We start from the raw sequence: 18,032 nt of genomic DNA, 5'->3' as shown, positions 1-18,032 counted from the left end.
AAATGTATTATGCAGCTTTAATGTTTAAGTTAAAAAATGTTGATGAAAAGGGGGAGGATTATACCGGGAAAGGTGCCCTATTTTTTTATTTTTCTTATCATTCCTGTCAGCTCCGCCACGTGGAGGTTCGTGCTCTCTTGTTAGCTCACAGTCAAGTTGTCGGCCACTGCCGAGCATTGCGATTCTACAAGTAGAGACGTCAGATTCGTTGGTACACAGCAGGTGCTTCTTTTGTTCTAGCAAGTGAAGGAACGGCCCCTTACTGTGATAAGTACCTATCGGCAGTCTATCGGCAGTCAGATTCTCGGTGTGTTCCATGCTTTAGCTTGTGATCCTGCTCCGGTGTTCTTCTGACACCAAAACCTTGTTTGAAGTGGGGAGTCGGAGATGAAAGTGGAGTAGCAGGGACAAGGAAGAGCTGAGCTGGCTCAGTAAACAGCAGCTAGACCAGGGGGAGACCAGGGGGCAGGGGCTATCAAGGTCCCCCACCACTGACATAAACCAGGGGAGGACAATGGCAGCATAACACCTCGGCTGGGCTGTGGAGACTATGGCTCTCTGGGTAATTGAAAGGGGCTTTGGTCTACTCCTCTATTCCCCTCACCTCCCAATGTCCTTCTCCTGCCTTCCTCCCCTCCACCCACCCCTCCCCAGAGACCTCTCTCTCCCCGCTCTGGCCGTGCTGTTCTTGGGCTATCCCCAGTATTTATTGGCCTTTGAAGGGAAATATAATTGAGTGGTAATTTGAGATGTATTCTCTTTCTCTCTCACTCTCTCACTCCCCTGCCCACATGCCTCCCTCACTCCTGAATGGTTATGGAATATTGAAGTTCAAAGTAGGCACAGTGAACTTCTTTTTTCTCCCCTGATTGCAGTGTGAAGAAAAAACACGGAATTTAACTATTTTTAAAAACGTTGTGGGATTGAGAAGCCATGGGTTACCTTGACCTGACGTGGCCTGCAAATCAAACAGATGTAGCCAAGAACGAAGGGTTGAGTCCAAGGAAAGCAAATTATAGACAAGATGAGCTGGTAATCAAGAAACACTGAGCCCAAGGAGAGCCCAGAAAATATAATGAAATAGATTTTTATTTACACCAGATTTACAGAGGGTTGTGAATATAATTTACAGTCATTCCAATCCGTTTTAAAACACTCTTTGTTTCTCATCATCTCTCAACAGACCAGGAGACTTCCCAGGTTGATAGTTCCACATGATAATAAATATGAGGCAATGTTATTATACACAACTCTTATAAAACTATACAGGACAGCCAGATGTATGTGGCGCAGTTATCTCAAAGAAACTTGCTTTAAAAAGAAACCTGTTAATAGAAAAAACATACAACTAATCTTCAACCACGGCAAAATAATAAAATATATACTAGTAGTGGAGAGTCTCTCTCTCTCTCTCTCTCGCTCTCTCTCTCTCTCATTTGAAGAATGTGCATACTATAATAATGGAAGGGCTTACATTCATAGCTTGGTTATTTAAAAAAATATTTTCTACTGGCTAAACCCAGCTGGGTCCCGGCCGTCGAGAAATATGTGAGAAACTAAAAGAGAAGCATTCTTTCTATTCAAATGCTTTAAATGGCTTTGAAATCGAAGCCTGGTACCTCTCTCTGTCTTAATGGTAGCCTAATATTTCAGGGCCTTCACACAAAATTATGTAAGCCTACTGTTTAAATTGTACACATTTTTCCAGTATTTATTTTCATTAGTCAACTCACACACAGAGTAATCTCCCCTTACCAGGAATTCAGCACTTAATTAGAAAGAGAATGAAAAATAATCAGCTCTCTAATGGGGTAAATTCATTTCAAATTGCATACAGCAGTTGGAGTCCAAAGAAGGAAAATAAAAATGTTTTAGCATGAAGAAGGGTGGGGGGTGAAGTGGTTCATAGGAATATCCGAGTGAAAATCTTGGCACGGGGTGTTGAGTCAACTGCAAAAGGCCGTACCATAACTCCCTATACTGTTCTTTCTATCACTGTATTTCTGTAATACTGCACTCTGCCTTGTCACGGCTGTTTTGCTATTTTTATTAGCTTAACCGTAGCCGTAAATCAGCGCCAGATTAGTTCCTGCAGACCTTTTTCTCCCCTCTGCTCCAGCAGCACAGGCCCAGCCACTAACAGACGCACACTCCGGGCAAAGTCAACAGATAATCTCCTGGTCCTTCTCTATGTCACTTGATAACTACCTACAAACATACGCCAGGCCTAAATACAGTAAGCTGAGATGAATTGGTGGCTATATGGAAATAGTGGTGCTGTATTTAGGTTTTTATGGTGCCAAGATCATCAGAAGGATTTGAAGAATTCCTCTGTGAGACTTCTGGTCTGCTGTGGTCTTTAGTGAATGCTCCTAATAATGTCATTAATGTGTTGGTTTGCTTGGAAATGATAATAATAATCAGTGCTCTGATGTGCCTCATTGAATGAAGACAGTTGAATACATTAGCATAGCTTATGTGACTATTTACAGAGGAGTGAAAGTGGCAGGCTAATCTTATGTAACTAAAAGGAAATGATGTGTGCTTTCCCTACACTCTATGCTGTGGAAGTTTCAGTAGCAGGTTTTCATAGTGCTGCTATGGGAGATAGAGAGAAAAAACTTCTGAGGAAGAGGAGAACCCCATATGCCCGTTCACCATGATGTGGGGGACGGAGGATGGACGGCATGACTGTATGCCTGTGGCTGTCAGTCTACTGCTGCCATGTTACCTCTCAGCGTTCTCTACCTCCCGTAACTTTCAGACAAGCCCACCTCTTCACCAGAGGGGAACAGAAGCAGGAGTTGACTTGTTCACATTCTCTCTCTAAGGTCAGAGGTCAAAGACAGTGACATAAAGGTTTTGGGGGTTATGAGACAAAGTGTAGCATGGGGTACTACATGTATGAGTAGCCACACTACACCAACTTCCTAATGAAGTAAGAGGAATACTCCCTTTTTCTTTATTTGAGTCTATGCCCTCCTGGCCAAGCAGCTAATATCTCATGCCTGGTCCTAGCCCCTGGTGGTTCCATCACTGGCGCCTGTCTGTCCACTGTGACATCACCGCCCCTCGTCCAAGCTGACGCCGATGCTCTGACGTCTCACGATGCTGATGCGGGAGCTGTAGGGGGCTGGGGGTGGAGGGGCTGGGGCCCTCAGGAGCAGCTCTGCCTTGGGCTTGTACTGGTCCACCAAGATCTTCAGCACTGCCTCCATCTTATGGTCCATCTGGTATATCTATTTATACAACACACAAAATAAACAACAGAAGGGCACATGTTGTAGCATGGGTGACTACAGGGAGGGCCATATTATACACATGCTTGACTGGCAGGTTGGCATTTATTGAGATAACTCATGTACTGGAGGCAGCTCTGCAGGGTAGTTACTAGTCATACAATCTGATTTTAAACCGAACCCTAGGCTAATTACCACAAGTATTTATATATTCCTGCTACCAGTCACTTTCCAGCCCTGTCTACATGTATATCTGCCTATCACACCTATACTGTAACTCTTTCACACAAACACCCTCACTCACACCGTTACACTTAGATACACACTCACACTCACCACCACCACACTCCCACCCACCACTTATGCTGCTGCTTATGCTGCTATTTTACTATTAATATGATTCATTCTGCTATCAATCACTTTCTCCTAATCCCGCCTATATGTACATATCTACTTCAAATACTCCAGTATCCCTACACATTGTACATTTGGTATTAGCGCTGACCCTGTATATAGCTCTCTCTCCTATTTCTCGTGTTTTCTTTATTATACACACCACCATTCAAAAGTTTGGGGTCACTTAGAAATGTCCTTGTTTTTGAAAGAGAAGCACATTTCTTTTGACCATTAAAATAACATAAAATTGATCTGAAATACAGTGTAGACATTGTTAATGTTGTAAATGACTATTTAGGCTGGAAACGGCAGATTTTTTATGGAATATCTACATAGGCGTACAGAGGCCCATTATCAGCAACCGTCACTCCTGTGTTCCAATGGCACATTGTGTTAGCTAATCCAAGTTTATCATTTTAAAAGGCTAATTGATCATTAGAAAACCCTTTTGCAATTATGTTAGCACAGCTGAAAACTGTTGTCCTGATTGAAGAAGCAATAAATCTGGCCTTCTTTAGACTAGTTGAGTATCTGGAGCGTCCGCATTTGTGGGTTTGATTACATGCTCAAAATGGCCAGAAACAAAGACCTTTCTTCTGAAACTCATCAGTCTATTCTTGTTCTGAGAAATGAAGGATATTCCATGCGGGAAATTGCCAAGAAACTGAAGATCTCGTGCAACGCTGTGTACTACACCCTTCACAGAACAGCGCAAACTGGCTCTAACCAGAATAGAAAGAGGAGCGGGAGGCCCCGGTGCACAACTGAGCAAGAGGACAAGTACATTAGAGTGTCTAGTTTGAGAAACAGATGCCTCACAAGTCCTCAACTGGCAGCTTCGTTAAATAGTACCCACAAAACACCAGTGTCAATGTCAACAGTGAAGAGGCGACTCCGGGATGCTGGCCTTCTAGGCAGAGTTGCAAAGAAAAAGCCATATCTCAGACTGGCCAATAAAAATAAAAGATTAAGATGGGCAAAAGAACACAGACACTGGACAGAGGAACTCTGCCTTGAAGGCCAGCATCCCGGAGTCGCCTCTTAACTGTTGACGTTGAGACTGGTGTTTTGCGGGAGTCGCCTGACCGAGGCCCTTTTCCCCCGATTGCTCAGTTTGGCCGGGCGAACAGATCTAAGAAGAGTCTTGGCGGTTCCAAACTTCTTCCATTTAATAATGATTGAGGCCACTGTGTTCTTGGGGACATTAAATGCTGCAGAAATGTTTTGGTACCCTTCCCCAGATCTGTGCCTCGACACAATGCTGTTTCGGAGCTCTACGGACAATTCCTTCAACCGCATGGCTTGATTTTTGCTCTGACATGCACTGTCAACTGCGATTGTCCAAACAATTGAATTTACCACAGGTGAATTACAATCAAGTTGTAGAAACATCTCAAGGATGATCAATGGAAACAGGATGCACCTCAGCTCAATTTCAAATCTCATAGCAAAGGTTCTGAATACTTATGTAAATCAGGTGTTTCTGCTTATTATTTTTTTCAATTTGCACAAAATTCTAAATACCTGTTTTCACTTTGTCCTTATTGGGTATTGTTTGTAAATTGCTAAAGAATTATTTTTATGTAATCCATTTTAGAATAAGGCTGTAGTGTAACAAAATGTGGGAAAAGTAGAGGGGTCTGAATACTTTCCGAAGGCACTGTACAGTATACATTTTTATAGTTTTAGTTACACTATTTTGATATTGATTACTGCACTATTGGGTAGAGCTTGCAAGTGAAGTATTTCACTGTAATTGTGCATGTGACAATAAAACTTGAACCCTAAACTTAACCACACTTCTAAACTTATGCCTAGCCCTAACCTTACATTTTTTATGAATTTTTACGGTATATAGCCAATTTTGACTTTGCAGCTGGCCCATCTAGTGGAAATCTAGTAATTATATGTGCGTGACTAGAGTCAATCAGTGAGGGCATTTAAATGGGTGCAGCAGTTGAGGAGTGTCCCTGAGTTTGTGCCTTTCTTTTGTCCGCGATGCCAGGTCTCTAATATGACCCCATCCCAATGACAGACCAGTGGCGTATAATGACATGTTTGTCTATCTGTCACGGTCTACCTACTAAAACCACTCATTAAAGCAGCTGGGCCGGTTCAGTGATCCAGGAGTGGGAGGGCTCTTAACGCGCGCGCGCACCCACGCACAAGCACACACACACACACACACGGAGCTGTGGCTGCATGGCTACTGTTGACATGGTGTTTCAACTGTAAACAGGGGTGTGTCTGTCACCCAATAGATAGGGACATTGCATCTCCACCAGGCGACTTCTTTCTATTACTAACCCAGACTGTCTGCCGACACACAGACACACACTCATGTGCACACACCTTTCTGAACATCAATGAGTTTTTACAGATCTTTACTGCAATGCTTTGCGTCTTTATATCTGAGTTATCCAGTTATTTTTTCAGGAAGGCACTATCTTAGGCTTCACTCAACACTACTTGTCAACCTGATAAATGCAATAGAGACCAATAGTAATGGCGTCTTTTTGTAGGAACTAACTCGTGTTATATACATGAGTTACGTTCATTGGACAAAGCCTATGGGGAAATGAATGGAGTTTTTGTAAGGTTTTTGGATAAGTGCAGAAAATAAGGTCTGAGGTAAACACAGGCTTAGGAGATCTGATACGTTTTGTTCTATGAGATCATCTTCCTCAGCTAACGTCACATTTTGTGTATTTTGAAGCATTTATAATCAGAAAAAGCACATAAAGGCTTCATAATTCATAAAGTTCATGTAAACTGACTGCTATTATCTTATAGAACAAAACGTATACGATCTCCTAAGCCTGTGTTAACGTCAGACCTTATTTTCGCCGTTTATCCCAAAACCCTAGTCTTTCCCCATTCACTTTTACTTACCAGAGGTAAGTAATTTCCGTTTTTTAGGACTACAAGCTGGCAAACTCTATAGTCATTGAGACACCTGGTAATGGATCCTGATGAAGTTGAAGGGAAGAGAAAAGTACATCAAAGTACATGAACGGGCCATGGCATCTCATACAACAGACAGACAGGAATTTGTAGACTCTCATTCCAGTCATAACTGATAGTGAGGAACCATGCAGTATTTGGTCTGAAATTCACATTGCAGACTTCACTGGTATTTTTTTGTGTTGGGGATTAGGCTCCTCTTATCCATCTTTGAGTGTGTGTGCTTGACAGCCATGACACTTTTATAGTAGACCAGGACATTGGGTATCACTCATTGTTATTGGGATATGAAACCATGGATGAAGCATATTAAATCACATACAATAAGATCCCCCCACAGCGATGATTCAGTCAGGCATCATATAATCATCAAAGTAGGAAGGAAGCAAAATAACAAAAGGTTAGAACAAGCCTTGGATTAGACTACAATGTTTATCATGACGTAAATAGCCGTGTTAAGAAGATAGACCACATGCTCCCTAGTCTGTGGGCAGAACATACAACAGTATCATAAACATGTCGGCAGTCATTTATACTTCTCAACACGCCTATGGTTTTTAGCATATATCTGGGCTAAACTGGGTTAGGGTTAAAATCCTGAACAGGTTTAGGGTTAGAGCTGGAGCTAGAGTTCTGAACAGGGTTAGGGTTGAAGCTAGGGTTATGGTTAGGCTTATGGACAAGCTTTTCTTGTTACTGTGTTTTTCCTCCTTTTCCGGGGCCTTAAATCCAACCCTAACCTTAACCCTAGCTTCATGTCCACATTCTGGTTCAACCCTAACTCTAGCCTCAATAACAACCCTAACCCTAATTCTACACTCTAAAAAATAAAGGTGCGAGTTGGAACCAAATAAGGTTCTGGAGAGCGATGCAATAGGGGAAATATTTTAAGGTTTCTGAAGAACCCTAAATAGGATGGTTATTTGAAGAACCGTACTAAAATCCAAAACCAGAAATGTTTCGGCCTTCCAGGACCGTAATTGAATAGTCCTGCTGTAGGGTTGCCTTGTTTGTATATTTCCCAGGGTGCCTTGAGTGAATTTAAGAGTTACCAGTACCACCCATGACTGTGTTTGCTAGAGACAGAGACATGGTTGTTGCATTCATTCATGCTTTGTCCTGTGGCCTTCACCAAGTGAGGCCTAAGTGAATAATATGTTGTTTTTAAAATGTAATTATTTAAGACAATACATATTTCTTAAGGACTTATTTTAAGGACCTTGTTTTACCATAATGCAGTGACCTGAAACTCATAGCTTGCAGGGCACATCAGGCCTGCAAGTCACAGGTTTGCAAAGTGATGTGTAATTCCTATTAGAATCCAGCCAGAGTGAGGATATTCAACATTTTGAATTTCTATTCACCCGCAATTTACATTCAGAATGACTGCCAGGTATGGGAAGAGTAAGATATGAGACTATCTTTAACATCTAAACTGGAAAAAACATTTCAGTATCACTAATGGTTGCAATAAGTCCAAGTAACCGATTGGAACAGTTTAGAAACATTTATGTTATTTATATTTGAGTAGCATAAGATGAATTACTCAATCAATGTATATGCAAAAACGTAGATATTGAAACAAACAATAAAAAAAAATCTACCTGCAATAGAGCATGCTGGGAAAGATAATAACGATGGGTATGGTTTTGGTTCAACTCTAATTTTGAACACCAACACTAACCGCTTAAGCTCTGAGGAAGAACAGTTTAAGAACCTTCATTTTTTTTCAGTGTAGCTTTATGTCCACATCCCAGTCAACTCTTACCCTAGCCTCAACTACAACCCTAATCCTAACCCTAGCTTCGTATCCACATCCCAGTCAACTCTTACCCTAGCCTCAACTACAACCCTAATCCTAACCCTAGCTTCGTGTCCACATCCCAGTCAACCCTCACCCTAGCCTCAACTACAACCCTAATCCTAACCCTAGCTTCGTATCCACATCCCAGTCAACCCTCACCCTAGCCTCAACTACAACCCTAATCCTAACCCTAGCTTCGTATCCACATCCCAGTCAACCCTCACCCTAGCCTCAACTACAACCCTAATCCTAACCCTAGCTTCGTGTCCACATCCCAGTCAACCATCACCCTAGCCTCAACTACAACCCTAATCCTAACCCTAGCTTCGTGTCAACATCCCAGTCAAGCCTCACCCTAGCCTCAACTACAACCCTAATCCTAACCCTAGCTTCGTGTCCACCCTAGTCAACTCTTACCCTAGCATAATAGGTGTTAGCTCAGGGAGCTTACACAAGTCGTCTGGTCTCAGGCAAGGTGCTTATCAAACCACCTCCATTACACTGATCCTAGATCTATGCCTGCTGGCAACTTCAACCCAGGGTAGGCAGTGGCAGGCAACATAGAAGGGTGTGTGACTGACTGACCGCTGCTGGGATTGTGTCACTGTGGAGGGGCAGGGATGGCTGGTGACAACGCTGTCTGCCTCACTGTGTCAAAGGACATGTGATACACGGACAGGTGATGCTTCAGCTGTCCCCAACCCACCCACCCCACCCTCCTAAACAACACATGGTACAAACCACCAGACAGCCTCCCCGCCCCACTCATACTATGTGGCACAATCTGTTTTATATATAGGGCGGGGCACCAAAGCCCTTAGGATAACACAGCAGCCTGAAAAACACAAACATTTTCAATTGAATGTTTAACTGAAACTACATGGGCCAAATTTGTTTAGGAGGGGGACAACAAAGCTAGGCTGGGACCCCACCCTGCCAAGCCTAACCAATAGTAGGGGAAACACTGTTCTGAGACCTATAGAGGCCCAACCCTCTCTCTGCAACCCTGTCTGTCCCAAAGTGTCTCTTCACAGGGGGACAGCAGTGGGGGGAACGTGGGCTTAGTGGGGACCAACTGGGGACAGGGGACCAGGACCCAATGGCTGTGTTGACGGAGGAACACCCTTCCGTTCCTGGCTTACCTACTGCCCCTTCCCTGGGACCAGCTGTATTATCTGCAGAGCAGCCTCACCCAGCCGCTGAACACTGTTGAACGCCAAATGCCCCGTTCTTTGTTCGTTTGAGTTTGTTTGACGACAACAACAACAGCAAAGCAGTCAGTTCAGTCCAGAGCTCAGGCTTGTCACAGTTTGGGACTAGGTCTGTCCAATTCATACTCATGTGTGACCCTAGTCAGCCTACTAAACACCAGTTATCACACAGCAAAAATAAACAAAATAAATAAAAACCTGCCTAAAATTATAGTAGTTCTTGTCACAGTTAATTAGCACATCTAGCATATCTCCTCCTGCTCACAGACTGGACTAAACGACTGGACTAAAAGACTGGACTAAAAGACTGGACTAAAAGACTGGACTAAAAGACTGGACTAAAAGACTGGACTGCCTGGTCTAATTGCATGGTTCATTTTGAGTCCAAATAAAGGCCATGTCTGCATCTGAAATGGCACCCTAGTACCAATATAGTGCACTACTTTTGACCAGAGTCTATAGGCCCTGGTCAAAAAGTAGTGCACTATATAGCAAATAAGTTCCCATTTCGGACGCAGTCCGTTTCTGGGCTGGGTCGAGGTAGAATTTAATACTGCAGGTCTAAATTTAGCTTCTTTTTTTCCAGAGGGGTAATAGCATAATTACTATGGATAATTACTCTGTGTTGAAGCTGCTTCGGGGGAAAACTGTTCTAGCTTGACCATCTGAGTGGAACAAACACAGTAGGTTAATCTAAACAAGGTTTCTGGAAGGAGAACTTCAGGGAAACTCTTTGACACGTGTAATCATGTGATTCATACTGCCATCTGTTGGAGCTCGGCTTGCTGCTGTTGAGGTATTACAGTATATGAATGTTACTAACATACAGTAATAGCATGGATACTAAGACATAGAGACGTTCTATTGTAACAGATCCATGAGAAAGTATTAGGCTGAGAATTGCTTTATATCCTAGACCTATAATGTAGAACTATTATTGGGTGGTATTATGAAGTAGGCTGTTATTCAGGAGTTAAAAACAGGTTTGAACGGCAACATCTCCAGGAATGTCTTCTTAATAAACACGGACCGATGTCTTTTGACCGGACCAAATCTGAACCAATCATAGACATCTGTTTGGTTCAGATTTGGTCCGGTCCGGTCTGGCCATGATTTGGCCCAAACATACTGTAGACATTGATGTTTGGTTCAGATTTTATCTGGTCTGGACTGGCCTTGATTTCAATGTCCACAGACTGGCCTTGATTTGGTCCAATCATAGACATTTATGTTTCAGAAGTTTGGACAGCACAGTACAGTACTGCAGAGCACAGCAGTGTACAGTACATTACAGTACAGTAAAGAAAAGTGGAGTATAGTACAGTACAGTAAAGTAGGGTACAATACAGTAGAGCACAGTAGAGAACAGTAAAGTGTTCAGATTTGGTCTCGTCCGGACCAACCACATTTTTACTTGTTTTGGGGCAGAGCTCATTAGAGTAATACCCAGCATGCTTTGTAAGTGTTTGTTTAAACATTTACATTTTCAGTCATTCAGCAGACACTCTTATCCAGAGTGACTTACAGTCAGTGTATTCAGCTAAGGTAGATAAATAACAACATATCACAAACATAGCAAGAAAAAAACCTCTATGTAACCGTTATTGAGGCTCCTCTTTCCTATGTTAAATAGACAGAACAATTATTATCATGATAAAATGTTATTTCATTGAGAATGTGTGTGCAGTTGAAATTTTGACATGAAATCAATGACCAAAAAATAAGTATTTTCAATATCTGCAAATGTCTTATCAGCTTTCATTCAGAACTGAAAATGAAACTGATTTCAACTTTTCAACATCCAGATGATTATTATATTTTCTTCAGACGTTGAAGTTGTGTTCATTTTAGGTTATTACTGGGCTGGCATCTAAGAGGAGTTAGCCCTATTACAAGAAATAGATTTCAATCATTGAACTGCCGTAGCTCTCCATCACCCTTGAAAATTGGGAGAGAGTAGGAAAAAAATGGAGCGACAATTGGCAAAAGAAAACAATTCCACAAGTCACGATCGGTGCCCATCGTGATATGTGTGACATTTATTTTCCCTCTGGTGACCCTGGACTGGAGCCCCTGCATATCAGCCCAGCCAGCCCCATCCAACCTCAGCTGGGGCTCTCTCTCTCACTCCCTCACTGTCTCTGGGCCTTGGGTCTGAAGCCGAGGGCATGTCAGTAGAGCTTCCTTTCCCCTGCACAGGAATAACAACACGGGGTCAGTTCAGGTGAGCCTGGCTCGGCCGAGGGGTTACTCGGGGCCCTCTGCCCAGGCCTACGCTGCCCTGCCTGGCTGCATTCTCATTGTGTGAAATCCCCCCTCCTATGGCCCCTGACCCAGCCTTACCCCCCATCTCCTGGAGCAGAAGCAGAGAGATCTCACACAATGGACAATGTACAGCAGGAGCACACACTGGGCTCGCTGTGTGTATGTGTGTGTGTATATGTTTATGTGTGTGACTAACAAGCTGCACTGTGGTCATCAGAAGGGCGGGGGTTAGAAGGAGGGGATGGTGGATAGAGGGAAGGAGGAACAGAGGGACAGAGGGGGGTTGGCTTTTGTCTCCAGCCATGTTTGTACATTTTAAATGGAGGAGAGATGCAGCCGCCCTCCCAGACTCCCAGGGTTAGGCCTTGAGAAGAGTAATGGAGCGAGGAGAGAGGCTGAGCGCAGATGAAGCTTCAGATGACCTATGGGATCTAGTGTACCATATAACTTCCTAGCCATCTGCCTTCTCCCTCAGTATACAGAGAGACTGAGAGAGAGAAAGGAAGAGAGAGCGAGATGGAGAGAGCAGACAGAGAGAGAGAAGACAAAGAGAGAAGACAGAGAGAGAGAGAAGACAGAGAGAGAGAGAAGACAGAGAGAGAGAAAGAAAAAGAGAGAGAGAGAAGACAGAGAGAGATACAGAGAGAGAAAGAAAAAGAGAGAGAGAGAAGACAGAGAGAGAGAAGACAGAGAGAGAGAGAGATACAGAGAGAGAAAGAAAAAGAGGGAGAGAAAAGCGAGAGAGATGTTTTATGATGTCCGTTCCTCTCTGGGAGCGTGGGACAGAAAGGTCCTGAGGAGGGAGAGGGAGGAATGGAGGGAGGAGAGAGGAGGGAGAGGGAAGAGGGAGGAATGGAGGGAGGAGAGAGGAGGGAGGAGAGAGGAGGGAGAGGGAAGAGGGAGGAATGGAGGGGGGAGAGAGGAGGGAGAGGGAAGAGGGAGGAATGGAGGGGGGAGAGAGGAGGGAGAGGGAAGAGGGAGGAATGGAGGGGGGAGAGAGGAGGGAGAGGGGAGAACAGACAGATTCACTTCAAAGCAGACAGTGTCATTTAGAGCGTTGTTTTTCCTGCTTTCTGTGTGTTAACTCTTGTCAACTCGTCTCTTTCCTATTTGCGAGAGAGATTGTTTGTCATGAGATTTGTTATGACAAAGGAATGCGATACTCATATCTCATCGCTTGTGTATATTGATGTGTGTGAATGTACACTCCATATGTATTTGGACAGTGAGGCTTATATTTTACATTTGGCTCTATACTCCAGCATTTGGGATTTGACTATCTAGTCCCCTAATGTGAAGAAGTCATAAGTATTTGTACATATTCACTTAGTGTATCAAAGGAGTCAAAAGTTTAGTATTTGGTCCCATATTTTGAGCACACAATGACTACATCAAGTTTGTGACTCTACAACCTCGTTGGATGGGTTTGCAGTTTGCTTTGGTTGTGTTTTGAGTAATGTTTTGCCCACTGAATGGTGAATGATGACTAGAGTAATTTTCTTTCTAAGTGAGTAGATAAGATGTTTCTGAACATTTCAAAATGAATCTTGACAATTCCATGATCAAGAAAAATCTTGAATGAATCATGATTAATGATGAGTGACATGCCATTCATAGGCTACAGCAAAACATTCTAACATCTCACCATTACCAATAACAGGGGAGGTTAGCATGCATGCACCATGCATGCACCAAAAACAGACTCCCCCCCCCCATCGCGACGTCCCCCAAAGGCTAACTTGCCTGCCCCGGTCTGCTAACTGCTAGCTTATCTTGCAGCTAGCGCAGCCAGGAAGCTAGCACCAGTTAGCAAACACAATTCTACAATTCACAACCTCTCTTTCGCCATCGCTATCCGGCTTGGATTCTCTGTCGACACGACCACGTCTGGTCTGGTGATGTACCCTCAACCGGTGCCCTCAACCGGCCTCCGTCTGAGCAGACCCCCTCCGTCTGAGCAGACCACCCACTGGGCTACTAACTTTAAACGCGTGCTAGCTTAGTGGAGGCCTCACTGCTCCATCTACGGCTGCCCCTGGACACTATGATCACTTGGCTACATAGCTGATGCCTGCTTGACTGTCCATTAATTCATGGTACTCCATTCTGTTTATTTGTGTTTTATCTGTCGGCTCTGTGCCTTAACTCAGGATCTGTGTGTAGTTAATCCGACCCTCTCTGCCTAGTTGTCGCCATTTTTACCTTCTGTTGTTGTGTAAGCTGACTAGCTGCTGTTATCTCACCTGTTGTTTTAGCTAGCTCTCGCAATCATGACCTGCAATCACTTTATGCCTTATTGTATGTCTCTCTCAAATATCAATATGCCTTGCATACTGTTGTTCAGGCTAGTTATCATTGTTTTGGTTTGCAATGGACCCCGTAGTTCCACTCTCCGTACCTCTGATACCTCCTTTGTCCCACCCCCCACACATGCGGTGACCTCACCCATTGAGACCAGCATGTCCAGAGATACAACCTCTCTTATCATCACCCAGTGCCTGGGCTTGCCTCCGCTGTACCCGTGCCCCACCATACCCTGGTCTGCACATTATGCCCAGAATCTATTCTACCACGCCCATAAATCTGCTCCTTTTATTCCTTGTCCCCAACGCTCTAGGCGACCAGTTTTGATAGCCTTTAGCCGCACCCTCATCCTACTACTCCTCTGTTTCTCGGGTGATGTGGAGGTAAACCCAGGCCCTGCATGTCCCCAGTCACCCTCATTTGTTGACTTCTGTGATCGAAAAAGCCTTGGCCTCATGCATGTCAACATCAGAAGCCTCCTCCCTAAGTTTGCCTTACTCACCGCTTTAGCACACTCTGCCAACCCTGATGTCCTTGCCCTGTCTGAATCCTGGCTTAGGAAGGCCACCAAAAACTCTGAGATTTCCATACCCAACTATAACACTTTCCGTCAAGATAGAACTGCCAAAGGGGGAGGAGTTGCAATCTAATGCAGAGATAGCCTGCAAAGTTCTGTCATACTTTCCAAGTCTATGCCCAAACAGTTCGAACTTCTAATTTTTAAAATTAATCTCTCCAGAAATAAGTCTCTCACTGTTGCCGCCTGCTACCGACCCCCCTCAGCTCCCAGCTGTGCCCTGGACACCATCTGTGAATTGATCGCTCCCCATCTAGCTTCAGAGTTTGTTCTGTTAGGTGACCTAAACTGGGATATGCTTAACACCCCGGCAGTCCTACAATCTAAGCTTGATGCCCTCAATCTTACACAAATCATCAAGGAACCCACCAGGTACAACCCTAAATCCGTAAACAAGGGCACCCTAATAGACATTATCCTGACCAACTTGCCCTCCAAATACACCTCTGCTGTCTTCAATCAAGATCTCAGCGATCACTGCCTCATTGTCTGTATCCGCCACGGGTCCACGGTCAAACGACCACCCCTCATCACTGTCAAACGCTCCCTAAAACACTTCTGCGAGCAGGCCTTTCTAATCGACCTGGCCCGGGTACCCTGGAAGGATATTGACCTCATCCCGTCAGTTGAGGATGCCTGGTCATTCTTTAAAAGTTACTTCCTCACCATATTAGACAAGCATGCTCCGTTCAAAAAATGCAGAACCAAGAACAGATATAGCCCTTGGTTCACTCCAGACCTGACTGCCCTCGACCAGCACAAAAACATCCTGTGGCGAACTGCAATAGCATCGAAGAGCCCCCGCGATATGCAACTGTTCAGGGAAGTCAGGAACCAATACACGCAGTCAGTCAGGAAAGCAAAGGCCAGCTTTCTCAAGCAGAAATTTGCATCCTGTAGCTCTAACTCCAAAAAGTTCTGGGATACTGTAAAGTCCATGGAAAACAAGAGCACCTCCTCCCAGCTGCCCACTGCACTGAGGCTAGATAACACGGTCACCACTGATAAGTCCGTGATAATCGAAAACTTCAACAAACATTTCTCAATGGCTGGCCATGCCTTCCACCTGGCGACTCCAACCTTGGCCAACAGCCCCGCCCCCCCCCCGCTGCTACTCGCCCAAGCCTCCCCAGCTTCTCCTTTACCCATATCCAGATAGCAGATGTTCTGAAAGAGCTGGAAAACCTGGACCCATACAAATCAGCTGGGCTTGACAATCTGGACCCCCTATTTCTGAAACTGTCCGCCGCCATTGTCGCACCCCCTATTACCAGCCTTTTCAACCTCTCCTTCGTATCATCTGAGATCCCCAAGGATTGGAAAGCTGCCGCTGTCATCCCCCTCTTCAAAGGGGTAGACACCCTGGACCCAAACTGTTACAGACCTATATCCATCCTGCCCTGCCTAGCTAAGGTCTTCGAAAGCCAAGTCAACAAACAGATCACTGACCATCTCGAATCCCACCGTACCTTCTCCGCTGTGCAATCCGGTTTCCGAGCCGGTCACGGGTGCACCTCAGCCACGCTCAAGGTACTAAACGATATCATAACCGCCATCGATAAAAGACATTACTGTGCAGCCGTCTTCATCGACCTGGCCAAGGCTTTCGACTCTGTCAATCACCATATTCTTATCGGCAGACTCAATAGCCTCGGTTTTTCTAATGACTGCCTTGCCTGGTTCACCAACTACTTTGCAGACAGAGTTCAGTGTGTCAAATCGGAGGGCATGTTGTCCGGTCCTCTGGCAGTCTCTATGGGGGCACCACAGGGTTCAATTCTCGGGCCGACTCTTTTCTCTGTATACATCAATGATGTTGCTCTTGCTGCGGGCGAATTCCTTGATCCACCTCTACGCAGACGACACCATTCTGTATACTTCCGGCCCTTCCCTGGACACTGTGCTATCTAACCTCCAAACGAGCTTGAATGCCATACAACATTCCTTCCGTGGCCTCCAACTGCTCTTAAACGCTAGTAAAACCAAATGCATGCTTTTCAACCGTTCGCTGCCTGCACCCGCACGCCCGACTAGCATCACCACCCTGGACGGTTCCGACCTAGAATATGTGGACATCTATAAGTACCTAGGTGTCTGGCTAGACTGCAAACTCTCCTTCCAGACTCATATCAAACATCTCCAATCCAAAATCAAATCTAGAGTCGGCTTTCTATTCCGGAACAAAGCCTCCTTCACTCACGCCGCCAAACTTACCCTAGTAAAACTGACTATCCTACCGATCCTCGACTTTGGCGATGTCATCTACAAAATAGCTTCCAATACTCTACTCAGCAAACTGGATGCAGTTTATCACAGTGCCATCCGTTTTGTTACTAAAGCACCTTATACGACCCACCACTGCGACCTGTATGCCCTAGTCGGCTGGCCCTCGCTACATGTTCGTCGTCAGACCCACTGGCTCCAGGTCATCTACAAGGCTATGCTAGGTAAAGTGCCGCCTTATCTCAGTTCACTGGTCACGATGGCTACACCCACCCGTAGCACGCGCTCCAGCAGGTGTATCTCACTGATCATCCCTAAAGCCAAAACCTCATTTGGACGCCTTTCCTTCCAGTTCTCTGCTGCCTGCGACTGGAACGAATTGCAAAAATCTCTGAAGTTGGAGACTTTTATCTCCCTCAACAACTTTAAAATCTGCTATCCGAGCAGCTAACCGATCGCTGCAGCTGTACATAGTCCATCTGTAAACTACCCACCCAATTTACCTACCTCACCCCCATACTGCTTTTATTTATTTACTTTTCTGCTCTTTTGCACACCAGTATCTCTTCTTGCACATGATCATCTGATGATTTACCACTCCAGTGTTAATCTGCTAAATAGTAATTATTCAATTTATTGCCTACCTCATGCCTTTTGCACACATTGTATATAGATTCTCTTTTTTCTACCATGTTATTGACTTGTTTATTGTTTACTCCATGTGTAACTCTGTGTTGTTGTCTGTTCACACTGCTATGCTTTATCTTGGCCAGGTCGCAGTTGCAAATGAGAACTTGTTCACAACTAGCCTACCTGGTTAAATAAAGGTGAAATAAAAAATAAATAAAAAAATCTAGGTGTTTTGTGTGTTGATTTGAACCATGCATCTAGGTGTTTTGTGTGTTGATTTGAACCGTGCATCTAGGTGTTTTGTGTGATGATTTGAACCATGCATCTAGGTGTTTTGTGTGTTGATTTGAACCGTGCATCTAGGTGTTTTGTGTGTTGATTTGAACCATGCATCTAGGTGTTTTGTGTGTTGATTTGAA

General features: G+C 44.5%; 1 protein-coding gene across 1 annotated transcript in view; it reads right to left on the bottom strand.

Moving 5' to 3' along the window:
• Positions 1–1,102: 1,102 nt before the first annotated feature.
• The window catches only part of LOC129862670 (potassium voltage-gated channel subfamily KQT member 1-like), a 270,131-nt gene continuing 253,201 nt past the window's right edge, over positions 1,103–18,032 (bottom strand). The window contains exon 19 of the mRNA XM_055934553.1: positions 1,103–3,239. Coding sequence (XP_055790528.1) covers positions 3,063–3,239 — 177 coding nt within the window. The 3' untranslated portion in view covers positions 1,103–3,062. The remainder of the gene's footprint in view (positions 3,240–18,032) is intronic.

The sequence above is a fragment of the Salvelinus fontinalis genome, chromosome 9 (genome assembly GCF_029448725.1).
Source record: "Salvelinus fontinalis isolate EN_2023a chromosome 9, ASM2944872v1, whole genome shotgun sequence".
NCBI lineage: Eukaryota > Metazoa > Chordata > Actinopteri > Salmoniformes > Salmonidae > Salvelinus > Salvelinus fontinalis.
This window is presented reverse-complemented; position numbering and strand designations above follow the sequence as displayed.